Genomic DNA, 18,996 nt, shown 5'->3' with positions numbered 1-18,996 from the left:
GGGTGTGGTTTGGTTGGGTTGGGGGGGGGGGGGGGGGGGGGGGGGGTTTGTTGGACGCTCGCGAGAGGACAGATGCTGAGGCTGTAACGTCGGAGAGAGATTCACATTCACACGGACTGGGATGCGAGAGCCCGACGAGATGGAGACCTTCATCCATCTTTACCTGAATCTGATCGTGAGTCGAGCCCTAATTTATTATCTTACTTGATAAATAATGTATTTGTAGCCTATGTGTTTTGAAATGATCCTGCAGTGTCTAGTCGGCTATGCAAATCCTCTTATTCCCGCACGGAGCCATGTAGATCAAGAAACATGCAATTCCGCTTTTAATTGTGACATTTCTTGAATACCTTTTGTGTGAAATGTATTGTTATTATCGCTTTTACCTGGAATTTGAATATAATGTGTAATGTTTGAGTTATAATTTGGGCGGATAGGCCTGTGTATCAGGGCGATGCGGTTGGAGGTACCCCCTCCTCCCCCGCCTCCTCCCATCCCCCCTGTCTCCATCAGCTCTGTGGGATCAATAAATGCAGGGGTAAATACTGTACACAGCACGGGTTAAATTACATCTGATGATGTGCTGCTTTTTTGTTTTATTTCAAGGCTTTGTTGGCTTTAATGGTCATTTCCGACAAAGGCCCAGTAAGCAAGCACTTGAGTGATTTATATTCCTCAGTGATGTGAAGGGCACTGTGGAGGAATATATGAGCAATAGCCTTCGGTAGATGGGCTTTAAAAAGGCAGACTCGGTGTTGTTCAGTGCTGCTGCCTGATTATTTCATGCTCCAGTTACATGTTCGGTCATTGCTCTAGGTACAGTTGTTGTTTTTTTTGTTTTTTTTTTAAATAAAACGTTATTTCTTTTTGATCTATATTCTTACTGCCTCCTGTAAGCCTGTAAGGATGGACTGGCACAGATGGAGACAGCTTGACTACTGTAAACTCATGAATATCAGTGCTCAGTGATGCTCAACATGACTGATGAAGATGATGAGTGACAGTTAATAAGCTATAAATTAGCTGACAATTATTATCATGGGGATCATTGCATGTGATATGTGTGTGGGTTCGTGTTTGAATTTGGATGAATAGATAGATAGATAGATAGATAGATAGATAGATAGATAGATAGATAGATAGATAGATAGATAGATAGATAGATGGCATCTCAAATAAAGGAAATCTACAACAGAGGAAACAAGGTATACATGCACCTTGCAGAAAACTTGATCTGAAGTCTCAAGGCATCCCAGTGTTTCCAAAAAATCCCACTGTATTGCTCAACAAATAATGCAACATTATTTGTTGGATTATTTGTGTATTTCCATTCTCTGCCACTTTATATGTCCACTCCACTGCAATTCCAAGAGATATATACTCCTATTTAATCCATTTAGAACCTTCAATTTATGCATATTTTGCAGATTCAGATCAACCAATAAATTATGATGTTGTATATTATGTTATGCTAAGACTTTATTGATCCCCTGGTGACCATTATTTTGAAATAAGCCATTTTGAACATTGAGTCATTTTTCTTTTTGTACTTTGAGTATATTTTTATGCTAATACTTTTGTACTCAAGTAACATTTTAAATACTTGTAATCGAGTATTTCTACACTGTGATATTGCTGCTTTTATGTATGTAAAATATCTGAATAATTCCTCCACTGTTTTCTAGATGAACTAATTAAGCATGTTGTCTACAATATAAAAAAAAAATAGGTTAAAAGTGGCCATCACAGTCAAGGTGACACCGTCAGATGTCTTGTTTTGTCTGAACAACAAAACCCAAAGATATTCAGTTTACTATCATAAAACACTACAAAAACAAGCAGTTTTCTGTCAATGAATTGTTTTAGCTCAAATAATTGCTTTTTAACAGCTCTGTGTGTGAGACGGTGTGTTTGTTCATATCACTGCTGTCTCCTCTCAGGACTTAGGCTGTGATAATTATGAAACAGAAAGCCCAAAAGAAATTGAGTTTTAATGAATAGCCCAGATGATAGGTTTAACTTCAAAGACTTAATATGAAAACACGAGTAGAGCCAGGAAAGGGTCTTTGCAGAATGCAGAATTTTGCTCGTAGTCTTTATTCACTGTGTGTCTCCTTTGATGTTACAGGATCTTGGGAGTCAAGCCAAGATGTGACCATCACGGCGCGTCATAGTTTGGATCTGTCCTGCCTTTACAACACTTGTTTCTATAGCAACAGAAATATCAGAGAATCCTAAAAAGTCCCATTCCCACAATGCAGTCCTCTAGCTGCTCCTCTCAGCCTACAAAGCCGCGACGCTTTGACGTCAGCAGGCGGACCAATCCCGTAGCTGGACCAAAGTCTCATGGCCCTGGTTTCCAGAGGGAGGATAAAAACATGAACACGATCACCACGTCCTCCCCACGGCGGGCTACTAAAGGCCCTGCTGCCCCCACCAGGACCAGGGTGGGAGTGCAGCCTCGAGCACCAGTAGCCCAGTCCAGGTTTGGCCCACAAAAACAGGCTTCCACCATCTCCAAATCAGCTAAGCCCAAACCCAAGAGTGCTCGTGCATCTGCTGCAGCTAAAATTGCGCCAGCAGCCGCCGCGCCTCCGCTCCCCTCAGCCCTGCCTCTTGACCCGAACTGCAACGAGCCGAGCCTCCCGTGTCTGTGCTGCGATGGTCGCTCCCCGCAAGACAACAACAGCATGTTCAACCATAACCACAATAACAACAACACCATCTCTATCAGGCAGCAACTGAAGCTACCGCCTCCTCCGGCCTTGTTGCCCCAGAGGCAGGATGGGAAAGGGGCCAAGGAGCAGCCTCCCTCCCAAGCACAGGCCCAGCTGGAGTCCTCCGCCCGCCCTGCTGCCAGTCTGGAAAACGAAGGCAAGAATGCTGACGCAAGTGCTGATCTGGACAACAAGAAAAATGTAAAAGTAGAGGAAGAAGATGACGAGGAAGAGAGCAGTGGGGATATTGATATTGATGATGATGAAGAGGATGCTGACAATGATGATGATGACGACGATGATGATGATGACACCCTGGTTCCCTCATGCTGTGACTGTCCCCCCTCCCTCCTGGAGTTCTCCCTCACCTCCTCTACCTCCTCGTCCTCCACATCCATCAGCTCCTGCTCTGATCTGGAGTCTGACTGTGCAGATCAATCTGCCTCCATGTGTTCGTCCAACGACCAAGATAATCTTTCTGTCGCTCTGTCCCCCAAAGACCAAGCCCCTGATCGCCCGCCTCCTTCACGTTCACCCCCGTCTCTTCCTCTCAACCGCAATCCCTTCATCTTAACATCACATTCCCCAGTTGCCCCTGACTCCCCAGACGAGGGCTACCCCTCTGCCCTGGACTCCCCTTCCCCTGACTACTTAGGAGTCAAAGGTGATTCTGAGGTCACCAAACTAGGTTTACTTGACTTTCTAGAATCAGTCGGGGAGTTTGGGAAAATGGAGCGCTTCAGCCAGGTGATCCAAGTGGCCCGTTGGGATCTGGAGGGGGAGCAACACTGGGATGTTCTGAGGGATCGGCTAGATCACCTGGATCGCCTGGAAAAGGTGAATAGAGAAGTAAAACTGGCCTACATTGCCAGACTCCACGAGAAGGGATTTGATCTTGGAGACCTAGAAGAGCAGGATCTCTCAGACGTCATGGATGAAATGGGCAACATCGACATTCCCTGGAAGTTGTATAAAAGCGGCAGAGGGGCGATGGGAGACTCTCAGGAGTTCTCAGATGCGGGGGTCGACCTCACAGCTCCGTCAGACTGTGAGGATCCTCTCGCTCCTGATTCACTCACCCCTTCTCCTGTCGAGCCTCCGCCAAGACCCCCCAAACCTCCGGCGCGTCATGCCAGCGTGAGCTCCGACCTCCATACCTACATCAATATCAGCAGGGAGACCACCTCCATGGCTGTCTCCACCTCTCCTACATTGTCTACTTTCTCCCCTAACTCCTCATCCCCTACATTCACCACTTTTAGATGTGAGAAACCCCTTCCTCCATCTCCACCCTCCATTCCTCCTCTCCCCACCTCTAAACCGGTCCCTTACCTTACCCTTTATACCACCCCCTCTCCTCCTCCATCCATCCCCACCCCGACTCCTCCCATCCCTCCGCCTCGGAAGCGCCACCTTGCCAGAAAGGAGGCCCAGCGGCTCGCTGCTCTCCAAGCCCAACATGAAAAGACCCCCCTCTCCCTTCCTCCTCCGACCACACGCCCCCCACCTCTGCCACCTCCGCCAGTTATCTCAATCTCCTCCTCATCTCCCCCTGCCATACCACCTCCACCTGCTCTGCCTCCTCCCCCCTCCTTCCACGCACTGGATGTAGAAATTCGGAAGCTACTGATGCTTGCTGGATTGACCCAAGCTGAGCTCCTCAAACTCAGCCCAGAGCTTGGAGTTTGTGTTGGAGGGTTAGAGGATGAGGGAGATGGAGATCATATTATCTCGTCCAGGTCTGGAGAGGAATACGAGTTCAGACTAAAAGAGAGGGAGGAGGATAAGGAATGTGACACCGAGTTAATGGTTAGAGACGGATGGAGCAGCAGAGGCAAACTGGAAGGAGATCGAAGAGCAGATTTTGCAGCAGAAGGCAATAAGAAAGAGGAGAGCACACAGAGAACCACCTCGTTCACTGAGATGGCAAGGAGAAGGAAGAGGAGCAGCGGTGTGACCTCTGACCCTTACTACAGCACAGGTTTTAGCAATACACATGAAACTAAAGCAAAGAGCTTTGAGGCTTTCCGGTATCCTAACGAGGTTCCAGATTCACCTCCCCCTCCTCCCCCTCCTCGACCCCTGCCCCCAATCCCCCCATCTGTGCCACCCCACAAAGTCAGCACTCTGCTGGCTAACTCTGCACAGCCTGAGCGATTTGATTGGCTCATAGCATTCACACCTGACTGTGAAGGCCCACCAAAGCTTCCACCCGTGGCAATGAGAAAATCTGTCGTGGAAGCTCAAAAGAAGCTCAGTTCATCGGGGTCGTCTCCAGGGTCAGCTCCTAAGGTTACAACATTTAAAGAGATGCGCAATCGCAACAAGAGCGCCTCCCCACCAACAAAGGTGATCACTGATCCAGACCCTGACCCTAATGTTATCACTCCAGATGCAGATATACTGTACAACCTGAGGTGGAGAAGGGAGAAGGCAGGCAGCGATGGCAGCCAATGGGAGTACACCTCTCAGGCGCAGGCCTTCTTCATGCAGCCGCCACCGGCACTCACCTCGATGGCCGCTCTGAAGGAAATGCTCCAGAGAGCTGATGAAGAGGGTAGACAACCAGAGCTGTGCCCATCACAGAAGATCGGCTGCTCAGTCAGTGACAGCAGCCTGTGGACCATGGGCAGAGAGTGGGAGGGTGAAGAAGCTAAGAGGGAGGAAAAAGAAGGGAAAGAAGAAGAAGAGAAGGAGAAGGTGGAGGTGAGAGGACGAGCCGATGGAGGAAGGACTTTTGAATCGAGAACTACAGGTGAGTATGAATTACCACGATGATGTCCCCGATAATAAAGGAGGCAGCTGTAATGTAATAACACAGGGGAAGGGGTCTGTGTGTGTGTGCATTTCTGTGTGTGCGTGGGAGGAAATAAACACATCAAAGTAACTCGGCGTAATTTCAACGACACGGCAAATCCGGGATGAGCAGATGACGGAGAGAACGAGATGGAGAAAAGACAGACAAACAGTCGGCTTGTCCACTCTCTCAGTGATGCACAAATGACATCCCTGGATAGAAAGAAACAGAAAACAAAGAGTTGACTCATTTATGAAAATTATATATGTAACAAGAGCGAAGAGATGGAGGACGAGCATGAGTCACAAAAAGGCGTGATGCGTGATATGATAGATAAATGATGACAAGGGATAAACAGAGGGTGGTTGCAGAAGGAAGGAAGCTGCAGAGGGAGCCACAGTGAGAGATAGAGGTATAAAGGCAGCGAAGGGAGTGAAGGTAATATGAGGAGAAAGAGGAGGTTGGAAACTTTCCAGCCAGTCTTTCCTGCACTGGTTATCAAAGTGTGATGTCATCACTGCCTTATTCAATTATTCATCCACTCCTCAGACCAACAGGAGGAGGATAATGGAGTGCCCACTGAGCTTGCCACCTTTCTCTTCCTTCTTTCTGCCTTTGACTTCTCTTTTCTCTCCATCTGTGCATCTTCAAATCTTTCCTGTTTTTCTCTGCCTCTATATTAGTTTTAAATGAACTTGGGATGTTGATATGCTTTTCTCTTGCTGTATTTTCTGTCTCTCCGCTTCCTCCCACCCTTCCTCGCTCCCTCGAGGGGCACAGATAGCTAGGATCAAGTTACTTATCTCATAGAGTGCTGCAGTAGGCCACATAGACACTCAGGGTTAGATTGTCAGTATGTTTAATATAAATGTGCTCATATTCTCTGCCAATTAGCTGCTAATTTTCCAAGGTAGTAGTGTAAAAAAATGTGTAGTGTAAAAGGCACAACATTACTAATGAATTAAATGCAGTGATGGAAAGTAATTTATTACATAATCTTAAATACTGTGGTTAGTATAATTGAGATACTTTACTTGAGGGAAGACAGCTACAGCTATATATTATAGATGACTGTTATGAATTTACACCAGTGTTTACCAGACCTCTCTTGGAGCACTGCTTGTCCTGCATGTTTTAGTTCCTACAGCTGATTCAAATTATCATCACGTTTTGAACTCCTGCTTGGTAACGAGCTGATCATTTGAATAAGCTGTGCTGGAGCAAGGAGAGATCTAAAACATGGAGACAGTGGACACAAACACTGGATTAAAGTAACCAATACTATAAAAAAAGTGGTTGCTTGATTCTGACCAACTACAACATAAAAATGCTTATACAATAATGCATAAATATGATATATAATACAATAGTATAATAACACACTAACAGGTCTCTCTGCTGCCTGTACTTGTGATACTTTAAACACATTTGGCTGCAAATACTACTGTCAGATTTTGAATGCAAGACTTTTACTTGTAGTGGAGTAGTTGCTACTTTTAGTTAAAGTTAAACATCTGTATAGTTTTTCCACCACTGATTATATGCTGCAGGAGTTTCCCCCCAAAACAACTGCAACAAGCCAGAAATAGGTGTGTACACCTTTAAGAGCTAAAGGGGTGGATCTTAGTACATGGACCAATTGCTGAGAGGTGGTGTCAGAAAAATAGGAAGTATCATGTGTTGGTTACAGTTCAAAGACAGCTCAAGTCTAACCAAGGTATGGTTGTTTTCTAGCTCATTTTGTATCTAGCACTGTATCACAGGTGATTTAGTGTAATGGAAATTGTGGTGCCACAATCTGTGAATTTACACAGAGACAGATGTGGTGAATGAGCAGTAACGGACAGAAGTCTGCTCTCTGTTGACTGACTCAGCATTACACTGTATGCTTTGCTGCTGGAGAGGGGAGGGGAGGGGTGGTGGTGGTGGAGAAGGAGAAGGAGAAGGAGGTAGAGAGAGGTAGAAACAAAAGGCAGAAAGGAGAAAGAGAGAAGGTGGTCCAGAGGTGATGATGGCACGCACTGCAGTAAAGTACAAAACTCTGTTAGTGTGTTATACTTACTATTCAGAACTCTAAAATACAAGTATGAAATGAAAGTGAAAGCAGATGCCGAAATGAAAACCCACATTGAAATATGATGAATCTTTGCGATTGATGTGGCATTTTAATTATGGTGTCATTGGTGAATGAGCGCCTGATTGACAGATTGAGTATTTGTACTGTGCAGCTGCTCAACAGTTATTCTTTTATGGCCACGGTATCATTTCCTGTTATGAAAGACTGTGGTTATTGCTCTTCATAATTCAACTCCATTGACTCCCATACACATGTCAATGTGTAACTGTCAATCAACTGTTTAAATACTGCATTACTGCATGGTGTTACATGATGACGATTTCTGCTGGAATACACTCATGAATGTGCATTTTTCTCTCGACAGACACTAACATTTTCTGCATCTCTCTCTCCTTCCCATTTCTCTGCCACATTTTTTATTTTGCTTTTAACTTTTTTCCGTTTATCTCACCTTTCCATCCCATTCTGTTGTTTCCATTGTTTGTCCACGGCTCTGCTTTGCTTCCTCATATCGCTTTGCTTTTGCTCCATCCTGACTCCTGCCACCTTGAAATTTTTGGCCTTTTTACCCTTTCCAATAAGCAGTTTCCTCCCCCCCACTGTCCCTCGCCCAATCCTCCCAACCCTACTACCTCCACACTGCCCTCGCTTCCTATCGCCCCAGCTACTGTAACACCCAGCCCTTTACCGATCCCAGACCCCACAGCCATGTAGGCAGGGAGTCCACAGACAAACACTGTAACACACAGTGGGCCCCTGCTCCCAGCTCTGCTTCACCCCACAGAGAGGATACAAGCTCTGCCTTTAACTTTGAATCTGATCTTTATCTAGACTCTCCTTGTGATGATGACAACATCTTTAATGCACACAGAGACTTTGGGTCTGACTCTATCTGTAATTTTGACTCTCTGTACTGCAGTGACTCAGAAACACACACTAAGTCAGACACACCTGTCGGTGGCACCACAGAGGCTCCAGGTTGCACCACACCGTATAAGAACATAGATGTCATGATGACGTATTCAAACAGTCGTATGGATTCGCTGTATTCACAAAAGCGCTCACACACAGACTACAGCAGCAACAAAGCCAGGACATCTAAAGAGCTTCCTCCTCTCCCCACATATTACCTGTACCATCCTAAAAACTGCCCTCTGCACAGGGGTACCCCTCCTCGCCTCTCCCCTATCGGAGCCCTCTCCCCTCCCCAGCGCTGCGGAGCGCCCCCGCCAGGCGTAGCAGACTCCTGCCTCAGCTCCCCGCTTTTCCCTCGCTCTCACACCTTGCCTGCCCTCGCTGCTCCCCTCTACTATCCAAACCTCTACCCTCCTATCCCGCCCAGGGCGCCCCCCCTACCCCCAAAACTCTACCAGGCTCCTCCGCAGTCACGCGTGGCGAGTAAGATTTCTCTCTCTCTTCTCTCTCCCTACATCTTACACTCTCTCTCTTAATCTGACATCTTGCTTGCATGCATGTCTGTCTGTCTGTCTGTCTGTCTGTCTGTCTGTCTGTCTGTCTGTCCTCCTGACTGTCTTTGTTCTCTGCCCTGCATATAGTGGCCCTCACACTTTTGTCACTTTTTCAACCCGGGGGATTTGCAGATTTGAAAGAACTGGGTAACTTTAGCTGTTTTATGTATCAGCCAGCAGCTCCCTGCAGGTCATCTGATACGTCTTATCTACCCTGTCCTTTTAAATCTGCAAAGGGCCTTCAGAGGGGTGACAGCTGTTCCTGACGGAGGGTGTCTCGAGTCAGGCTCATCACTCTCTTCCTCTTATTCTTCCTCTGTCTGTCCTTGTGTCGGTCTCGTCTGGTCTGTCTCCATGTTGTTTTTGTTTTTGCACGGTGTGTTGAAATGGACACATGCATTTCATGCCAGGCACAAACCAAGTAGCTCCTCGATGATGTTGTAATGTAAAGAACTTTTATTTAAGTTTTTTAATCTTTGTGTGTGTACATTTAGGGCAATTTGAAAAAGAAAAAAAAAGGTTCACTGCATCCTGTTCATTATATGAATGTCTGTATTTATATAACTAGTTTATATAAATCCTCTGAACACCACACTGTACACAACATGTGTGTAATTGTATCTGACCTGACTAATAATGTGGTAGCTTATACAATTGTCTCCCTTCCTAACTCTGCAGTTTCTTCTATGTATGCTTGTATTAAGTATGTATGAGTGTGTTTGTGTGTTTTGAGTGTGAGTCAAGATTAATGCATGGGATCCTGTTTATCCCTGTTGCATACAGAAAGTCTTCACATATCCAGATGTTGAAGGATAAATCACAGTAAACCAATATTTACAAAATGTCCTCCTCACACACTGTTTGTTGTCAGTAGTACCATCTGCTTCTATCTGCCTACTCCAGTGCTTCTCATTGCTTAATTGCTCCTACTAATAACACTAATATTTTAGTTACGGTATTTCCGTCTGTGGTGATTCATGTTTGCTTCTGTTCAATTTGTTTTTTTTAATACAAATTGTAGTAAGTAATTGCTCTTTTGCTGCCGCCGTCAGCTGTTCGCAGTGTCTCATTCGCTGGCTCTGTACCGAGGACAGAGACGTCCTGGATGGGCGAAGATGTGAAACATCCAATGAGAGGTCTGGGCCTGTCCTCTATGTGCCTGCAGGAAAAAAAAGGTGTGTGTGTGTGTGTGTGTGTGTGTGTGTGTGTGTGTGTGTGTGTGTGTGTGTGTGTGTGTGTGTGTGTGTGTGTGTGTGTGTGTGTGTGTGTGTGTGTGTGTGTGTGTGTATCTTTGCCTCTTATCTCTGTAGCTCTTATATTTTAACTGTAGTCCATTGTTCCTCCCTGCAGCTCTGGTCAGTGCGGTCAGTGTGGCAGTGGAAGCCATCTTGGCCCAGTTCAGCTCTTCTCGGACTGTCGTTCAGAAGGTCAGTCATGAATTTATGTCACAAGCAGGATTTTGGATCACCAAAGATTTTTGTTTGTTTGTTTGTTTGTTTGTTTGTTTCACTATTGAGTAATCACGTGTCAAGTAGGGCTGTACTGAAAGTCTTTTCATATTTTTTATTGAAGGCTTCTATTATCTGTCGTCTTTATCTTAATAATCTCAATTTGAATAAAATGATTCACCAGATTGAAATAAAAATCAGTCTTTTAGTGATATAAATGTAGTGTATGAGGCTGTTATGATGCTGTTAACACAGGTGTGTGCCTCTGTTTATGTGCCATTAAGCAGCAAAAAACAGTTTGGCCCACAGTGAAAATGTTGTTTTTGAAAGGCTAAATGCCAACAAATATGGATTAAAGCAGAATATTAAATGAGATAAAAACATGTTTGGTATTTGGGAAATTACTACATCTATCTTTTTTTCAGTACATTTTGTCTTTTGGACTTTACAACGCTCTGAAATGATTGAAAACATTTGGATCACAAGAGTCAGAAACAATCCTACGCAGCCACCGCTCAAATCTAATTCTGCAAAAATAGTGAAATACTAATATTAGTGTAGGCTAATCTTTATTTGCCACTATAAAGAAATATGACAGAATGACTAGACATGCAAAAATAACCAAGAAAAACTTGAATGTCAAGCTTATTAATGAGATTTGGAAGCTTTGAAATATTCTGTACAGCCCTGCTGTTCAGTGTTTGTCTCACATCACTCTTGATAACAAAACAAAATGTCATATTTATTATTAAGTTATTGTTTATCTTTGAAAATGCTTTCTCTCCCTTCCTTCTTGTTCTGACTCTACATATTTTGTTCCGTCTCTCCTCAGTCTCTCTCAGTTAACAAGGTACTAGAATATCTTTAGATAACCCAATCTTGTAGTCTTAAAAATGTCTTTGTAAACTAACTCCAACCTCCCAAATCGTGTCTCATCACATCATACCGACCCTCATCTCCCCCACTCTCTCTCCAAATTCCATTTATGTGTCTCATTTTCCTTTTCTCCCTCTCTCTTGAGTCATCCTCCCCGGTCTCTCCCTATCACTGCACATCTTCTTCCTCTCCCTTCCCTTCCTCTTCCCTGCTCTCCCGTCCTCAGGCCTTATCAGGAGACAGCACTATAAATCCATCTCTGGGCCGTCTGGTGCTGCAGTGTCTCTGCCCTGCCCTGCACAGCTTGCTGACCGACGGCTTGAAACCACACCAGAGTGACCTGATTGCAGGCAGGAGGCCAAATTCTGCCTGGGGTCTGGTCCAGGCTTCAACCAGGCCAGGTAGCGCACCAAGGACCGTTGCAAAACTAGCATTTATAAACTTGGATTTTAAGGATTTTGGTATTTTGGCTCTGGTTGATAAAAATAAGCCATGGACTTTGTCTGCTTCTCGTTTTCCCACACATCAGTCAATACTTGTTGATTTTATTGTCAAAAATGCTGAATAAAGTAAACAACAGGATGCAGATATTGATTGGTCTATGACTGCCAAGTTTCACTGCAATTTTTCGCTCACCTCTTACTTCCTCTGCTGATCCCCCTTTCTCTCTCTCTCTCTCTCTCTCCCTCTCTCTCTTCCTCTGTTATGTATATTTTCTCCTCTTCCTCTCGACCCACATTTCAAGGTCCTAAAACTCAAGCGCTGTTCAATCTACAAGTTCGTGTTGGACAGCTGCCCCAGCTCAGACAGAGCAAACACAGGTTCAACGCATTCCTCCTCGGCCTACTGAAGTGAGTTCTGGTTCCTGATCCTCTCTGTTACCTTGGAAAGACCTCAAATCATAATTACATTTTTATATTTTGATTTCCATGCACATATCCTTTTTGCATCCTCAGTTTTCCCTTCTCTCAATTTTTCTCTTCTAGCACCAAGTTCCTTGATTTCTGGCTGTCCCACCTCCAGTCCTGCAGTGGTAAGTTTCTTTCACTCCCAACTCATTCTTGTTGCCGTTCATGTGCGGTAACAGTCGTCTCTCGTCCTCTCAGATGTGCTGGAGACGTATTACCGCCCCACCTCCTTTATGCGTCTGTCGATGACCACCTGCCAGCCTCTGTTCGAGGAGCTGCTCCTCGTGTTGCAGCCTCTCAGCCTGCTGACCTTCAACCTCGACCTGCTCTTCCAGCACCACCACTTAGAGCCAGACAGTCTCAGTCCGGAGATCCCCAGTCCACCTTGTCAGGATGCTGGATTCCAGCTTTCGACAGAGGGGTCCCAATCCAAACCCACAGGCTGCAGATATATCGAAAGCCTCTCGGAAGTAGACTTTGGGAGCCCAGAACATCAGGCAGCGAAAGAAAAATCATCCCCGTTGTTTAATCCAAAGAATGGAGGATCAGGAGAGTCAACACAAAGAGGTGCTGCACCCATAAAGGCTTCATCTACTCTCGGGCAGACAAGTCCTCAGCTGCTGTGGGTGCCGGAGAAGGAAATTGGAGACTTACCTCCTCCTGATGTCGAGGAGGACAGCCTCACTCAGCAGGCAGGACAGGTACACGCATATGTGTGGCTGTTCAGTGTTTATAGTCAGATTTATGTTTTGTGTGATCCGACAGGGCTGACGTTTCTTTTAATCACAGATGATCCAGCAGGGATGGGGGGCTATGATCCGCTGGGGAGGCAGACTGAGTCACAACCTGTCTGAGATGAGCGTGAAGAAGGAGGAGATGAGGATGAATCTGCCCTCCCAAGCAGAAAGTGACTTTGCTCCGGTCAGCAGCGGTGCTCAGGTCCCCTGGGGTCTCGGGCGACTCTTCGGAGCCTCGAAAAGCCTCAGCAGCCCCCCAGTTCACACACCACCAACCAGGTTAGCCAATGAATTTAACACTTAACTAATTACTATATCTTTAGCAAGAGAGAAAGTAATTAATTAGTGAATTCAACCACTGCAGTGACTTCGAGAAACTCAGAAGTCACTGTTGGACTTGAAATTGTTTCCTACATCAGAACACTGTGATTCTTCTCTCTCTCTCTGTTTATTTATTCCTCTCGTCCTCTTTGTGTCTGTCTCTGCAGGCGTCCCTCTCAGTGGCTGGCTCCTGGTGTCACTGCACTGACCCGAATGGTGAGCAGCAACTCCACCCCAGTAATAAGGAGGGCCCCGGAGCCCCTGGGAGAACGTGAGCCAGAGTCAGAGAAAGAGGCCGACACACTGGAGATGAAGGACAAACCCAGACCCCTCAGGTACGACATACAAAACATGACAGTGATAGTTATGGATGGTTGACTGCCACTTGTCTTTATAGCACATCGTAGTAAGCTAAATCTATATTGAAATATGTCAATAAATTAGTTCTCTACTGGATTATTGTGCAAAATGAGTATCATTCTGTTACACTGTATGACATAGTTACTCTCTGACATATCATCTGGTGTTTCCCTGGAAGTTTTAGCAACTAGAGGAGGTACAGTTCAGTATTCATATCTCTTTACTCTTACTGTGAAATTACTCCACTACAATTAATAGTCCTGCATTCAAAACTTACCTAAGTTAAAGTACTAACCAGAATGGGCCCACATAGGTTGTTATATAGACATTTTACATGTTTTACATTGATAATAACCAAAATCATTATCAAGAAAACCATGGAAAATGTCTAGATATCAGCTCTTAAATTAAACTCTTATGAGCTGTTTTTGTTGTTATCATTATATTTGTCCAAACAAATGTACCTTTAGTTGTACCAGGTATTGAAATGAACAATAAATTGAAGAAAGCAACGGTGGTCTAATATTTTTTTCCATGATTGTATATTCTATATGTTATTGAATTATTATTTTTAATTTATTTATGTAGGCAGCGTTTTACCGTTGTGTAAATGTTAAAAGTTTATGTTAAATCTTGACCTGAAAAGTGACTAAATCTGATAATGAAATGTAGAATTGAACTCACCAATCCATTCTTAGATTTGGGAGATCACATCCTCAGATTCTGTATTGACACAAATAATTTTCACTGTAATTTAAATAATTACATTTAAAGTAATATCGCATTTTGGGCCTTTATGTCCTATTTCCTCCAAAATATAAAGACTATAATTCAAAGGATGCCTTCATCCATTGCTAGGGCGTGGCATAAAAACAACCAAATTTTAGTGAAAAAAAAACACTCAATATGAGCTTATACAGTCATGGAAAAAAATTAATAGAACATTGTTTTCTTCAATTTCTTGTTCATTTTAATGCCTGGTACGACTAAAGGTACATTTGTTTGGACAAATATAATGATAACAACAAAAATAGCTCATAAGAGTTTAATTTAAGAGCTGATATCTAGACATTTTCTATGGGTTGTCTAATCATTTTTTCCATGACTATAGGTGTCTAGTTATGGCATATTTTTCCCTTTTAAAATTGACATCATTTCACCAGTGGGTGTAGGAGATGCCAGGAATGCTCCAGCTGTCTTTTTTTTGCCTTTGAACGACTATAATTGATGATTCACCAGTGACCCTGCATTGTGACTCAGCAATGAATCAGCCTCATTGTATGTTTGAGATGACGTTAGCTGGTGTATGTGTAGACTGTTTTGGCTAAGGGAGATGTCTGCTGTCTGTCCTCAGGTCAGTACGAACGCTGTGCGACCACTCTGGAGCAGGTTCGGAGCTCAGCTTCTGCAAAGGGGAGGAACTGGTGGTGTTGGGAGGAGTCGATCAGGACTGGATTCGCTGTCGTCAGGGAGACAGAGAGGGGCTGGTACCTATTGGCTACACCTCTCTCATCATGTGACTTCAGCACCCATAACTGCTGCACTCAATCAATAATAAAACAAAATAAAAAATATATATATATATTTTAGGTGAGTGTTGAGAGGTTACGGTGAGGCTCCACTACTCTGAAAGGGATATTTCACGCTTGCTCGAATCGAGTTTGAGTCGAGCGCACAGCACCATCTGTTCTGCTTTACGTGCATCAGGAGCAATCTGCAGCCCTCTCCCTTTATGAACATATGGGAGTTTTTTTCCCCATCACAATCCATCCAGTTTGGTAGCATTAAACTAATGGATGTTAGCAGCAGGAATGCAGCAGATGGTGTGAAATAATGACTCAAGTCAAATTTAGACCATTTCGTACTGGAAGACCTTTGATCTTGAGAGTGAAGTATCCCTTTAAAATGTCCTTTTCTCAATTACTGCCTTCCTTGTCGGCCGCTGATCTGAAAATGATCACAGGGGAAATTCTGTGCTATCTGATTTGAGTGCTTTCAGATCAGCGGCTGCCTGTCGTGAGGAGGCGACAGTCGACAGCCTGCTAGTAGCCACGTTGATATCTCTAGCCGTCAGCCGCAGAGAGACGCGGCTCGCAGGTTGTCGAGCGGAGAAAGCATGCAAGAGTACTGGGCCGTAGCTCCTGTTGCATACTGCGTAGTAATGTAGTGAATTGTAGCTGTGTAGATCTGTGTTCTCTTGACCTTTCACCCCTATTGACCTCTCACCTTTATCGCCTGATTCATGTGTGTTCCTGCTATTATATTTGACTGTATAAATATACATAAAAAAAAGATATATATAGGTATATAAATTGAGATTGATATTACCAAGATAGATAGAAAGATAGATGAACAAGAGAAAGCAGATAGTAAAAACACAAGCAGCAGCTTAATACTGTGGCCACATTGAGGAAGTGGATGATTAAAAATTCTAAATCTTTACGTCTGCAACTTTACATTAAGTGGTTGTCATACATGCAACAAAAAAAAAGGTATATGTGTTTGTTTTAAGTATGAAATCCAGTATCTTCCCTCATGTGTGCTTCATGTATTGTCTTTGACATCATATTCATAAAATGATTAGATTTAGCTTCATACCTTAAACACTGTATGCATTGTAATGTGCCATGAATGCTTTGAATGAATGCCAGAAAATATCTATATATCCATCCCACGCAGTTTTAAAAAATAATATCAGACAACAGCAATCTGTAGCTAATCTCTCAGCTCGTCTCAATCCTCACAGGGCCAACACATGTCAGAGAAAACACCTCAGCTCAGCTCTTGTTCAACACTATCTGACCTTAAACTTAATGCAGTGAGAAAATCCCAGATGTATGTAATTCATAAATGCTACTGTAAAGTCTGTAGGTTTGGTGGCTGGTCTTCACCTCGTACCTCAGCTTTTGTATTAATCCCAACCCTCCCCGCCATGTTTGCTCATCATAATCATTGCTATTAATGATAGTGGTAGTAGAAGTGGTCGTGGTGGAAGTGATTTGTTTATTCTAATGTTGCTTTGTGTCATATATTTATCAGTTATTCTCTAGATTCTGTATTGATGACTATGCATATGTTTAAATGTACAGTGGAAAAGCCCTTTTGTTTGTTTTAAAGTCATGTTTTTTTATTTTATTTGATGTCGACACCTGAAGCCTAAAACAATAGCTTAAATAGTTCATATAAGGCGGATTTTAACTGACACTAAAAGACCTCCAAGTAATTCAGCTGGAAAGTTTTAATCGCTGTTGATCAATCAGGGAAAGTTTCCTCGTGTTATTGTGTCAATGCCATGTAGCATGACATTACCGTCACAATGGCAACTGTCCGGTAGCATTAAGTTGAACCAGTGCTCATAACTTGTAACTTATGAGCACGATAAAATGCCATCAAATGGATGATGAGAAATAATATCTAGATAAAGATAGAATATCGCTTGACACATTCAATTGTGTTCATGTTTTTTGTTTTGTTCATTTGTGTGGTTATAATCTAAATGCATTTGTTTTGAAGGCTGTTAATTTATTGGATGTACTATTTATTGATCTTGAGGTTTCTGAAAGGAAAAGCTCTATCTGACCCATCTAGTGTCTCTCTATCTATCTCTCTATCTGGGTTCTTTATGTATGTGTGTGTGTGTGTGTGCGTGTGTGTGTGTGCGTGTGTGTGTGTGTGTGTGTGTGTGTGTGTGTGTGTGCGCGTGTGCGTGCACATGGCAGGGTATGTGGCAGTGAAAGCAGAGTGTGAGCACAGCGGTGTGTCTGCACATCCTGCACTTTCACTTGTGTGTAAGTGTAACAATGAGCTCTGTACCTCCCTCTCCTGCTCCTCTTTCTCTCTCTGGTGTCATGTAGCCTGTAGACATCCCTGTGTCCTACTATTGCATATAGTTCAGTGCCCCTCTAGTGTCAGTCACTGTCCACCTCCTGCATGTGCTTGTTTGTAAATACACCAAATAAAATGATCAGTATAAACCAAACCTGGGCACATGAGTCATATTTTAGCACTTAAATCCATGTTAAAAGCCTTGTTAGTCAGAGTTTATATGTGATTCCCAAACTCCACCTGTGTAAAAGTGTAAAACAATAGCATTTCTCATATAAACGTTTTTTCTTCTTCTTCATACAATTAACCTGTTAATATTTAGGTTGTCATGGTCACTTATTGTTACTTAGGCTATAAGTCAAGCTGAATGTCTGCTTTTAGCTAACTATTTCAACCGTTTTCCAATATTTGTAAGCTCAAAGTAAAGTGATAATTGATTAAAATAGCTGATTGTATTGGGTTTAACTGTTGAAATAGTTAGTTAACTTCAATAGTTTTAGCTAACTATTAACCGTTTATCCAATAAATTTAGCTATTTTAAGTGTTTATCTGTTAGTTTAAGCTAACTTTTTCAACTATTTGTCCATTAATTTTGTAGAATGATATATATATTATCCATTACTTTTAGCCGCCTTTTTTGTTATCTGTAACTTTTAGCTATTGTAACTGTTTATCAGTTACTTTTAGCTAATTGATGTAACTGTTTATCCATTAATTTTTAGCTTTTTCAACAATTTGTCCATTAATTTTATCTTACTATTGTAAATATTTATCCATTACTTTTAGCTAGCTATTTAAGTTGTTTATCCATTACTTTTAGCTAATCACTTGAACGGTTAAGTAATTATTGTTTGACAGAATTCCACCAATAATTTAAGTTACAGCTAATATATTCCTTTAAACAAATTGCATTTTTTCATGTAATTTTTTCAATTAGCTGAGCTGCTCCACTATGTTTCCAAGTTACCCCTGGCAACAACAGAAGTATGTGGGGTAAGTGGGCTTCCCCTGGTTGTGAATCACTGCCATCATGACAAAAGCTAAGGGATATCTCTCCTCACTCAGAAAACATAAAGTACATGACCTTTTTTTGCTGCTTTCTAAAATGAGATGGGAACCTACATGTGTGAGATTACAAAGGAAGTGAAGACTCAACACTTTACAACCACTTTAAATACCCAACTACACACTCTGTCCCTGTTAAATTCATGGATGAGATTTCTATCACTTCTTTGTTCGGATAAAATGATACCAGGATGCTCTGGGATGTTGTGAAGGGCAGAAAGAGGAGAATAAATCTCCAGAGTGAGCTGCAGCCCTCCCCCATCTTGTAACCGTGTTCCTTTGATAGCATCCTCCATTGTGGGTCATTATGGAGGACAACACAGCTTGAGATATACAATCTAACACCACTAGATAGCACTGTTAGCTCAAACTGATTAAAATCACTGCAGTAACCTC

The 18,996-nt window shown here is 43.1% G+C and overlaps 1 protein-coding gene across 2 annotated transcripts; it reads left to right on the top strand.

Annotated features, from left to right (window-relative positions):
- The first annotated feature begins 46 nt into the window (after window positions 1-46).
- rusc1 (RUN and SH3 domain containing 1) lies at window positions 47-17,689 on the top strand. 2 transcript variants are annotated; one of them, XM_059339337.1, is made up of 12 exons: window positions 47-175; window positions 2,129-5,472; window positions 10,113-10,235; window positions 10,411-10,487; window positions 11,341-11,358; window positions 11,611-11,785; window positions 12,130-12,235; window positions 12,371-12,417; window positions 12,491-12,993; window positions 13,082-13,308; window positions 13,518-13,685; window positions 15,065-17,689. In XM_059339337.1, the coding sequence occupies exons 2-12, from the start codon at window positions 2,256-2,258 to the stop codon at window positions 15,228-15,230; spliced, it is 4,827 nt and encodes a 1,608-aa protein (XP_059195320.1). In that variant the 5' UTR covers window positions 47-175; window positions 2,129-2,255; the 3' UTR covers window positions 15,231-17,689. The 2 variants fall into 2 exon arrangements, with proteins under 2 accessions (XP_059195320.1, XP_059195321.1); XM_059339338.1 differs by lacking the exon at window positions 11,341-11,358.
- The last annotated feature ends 1,307 nt before the right edge of the window (window positions 17,690-18,996 follow it).

The sequence above is a fragment of the Centropristis striata genome, chromosome 8 (genome assembly GCF_030273125.1).
Source record: "Centropristis striata isolate RG_2023a ecotype Rhode Island chromosome 8, C.striata_1.0, whole genome shotgun sequence".
NCBI lineage: Eukaryota > Metazoa > Chordata > Actinopteri > Perciformes > Serranidae > Centropristis > Centropristis striata.
This window is presented reverse-complemented; position numbering and strand designations above follow the sequence as displayed.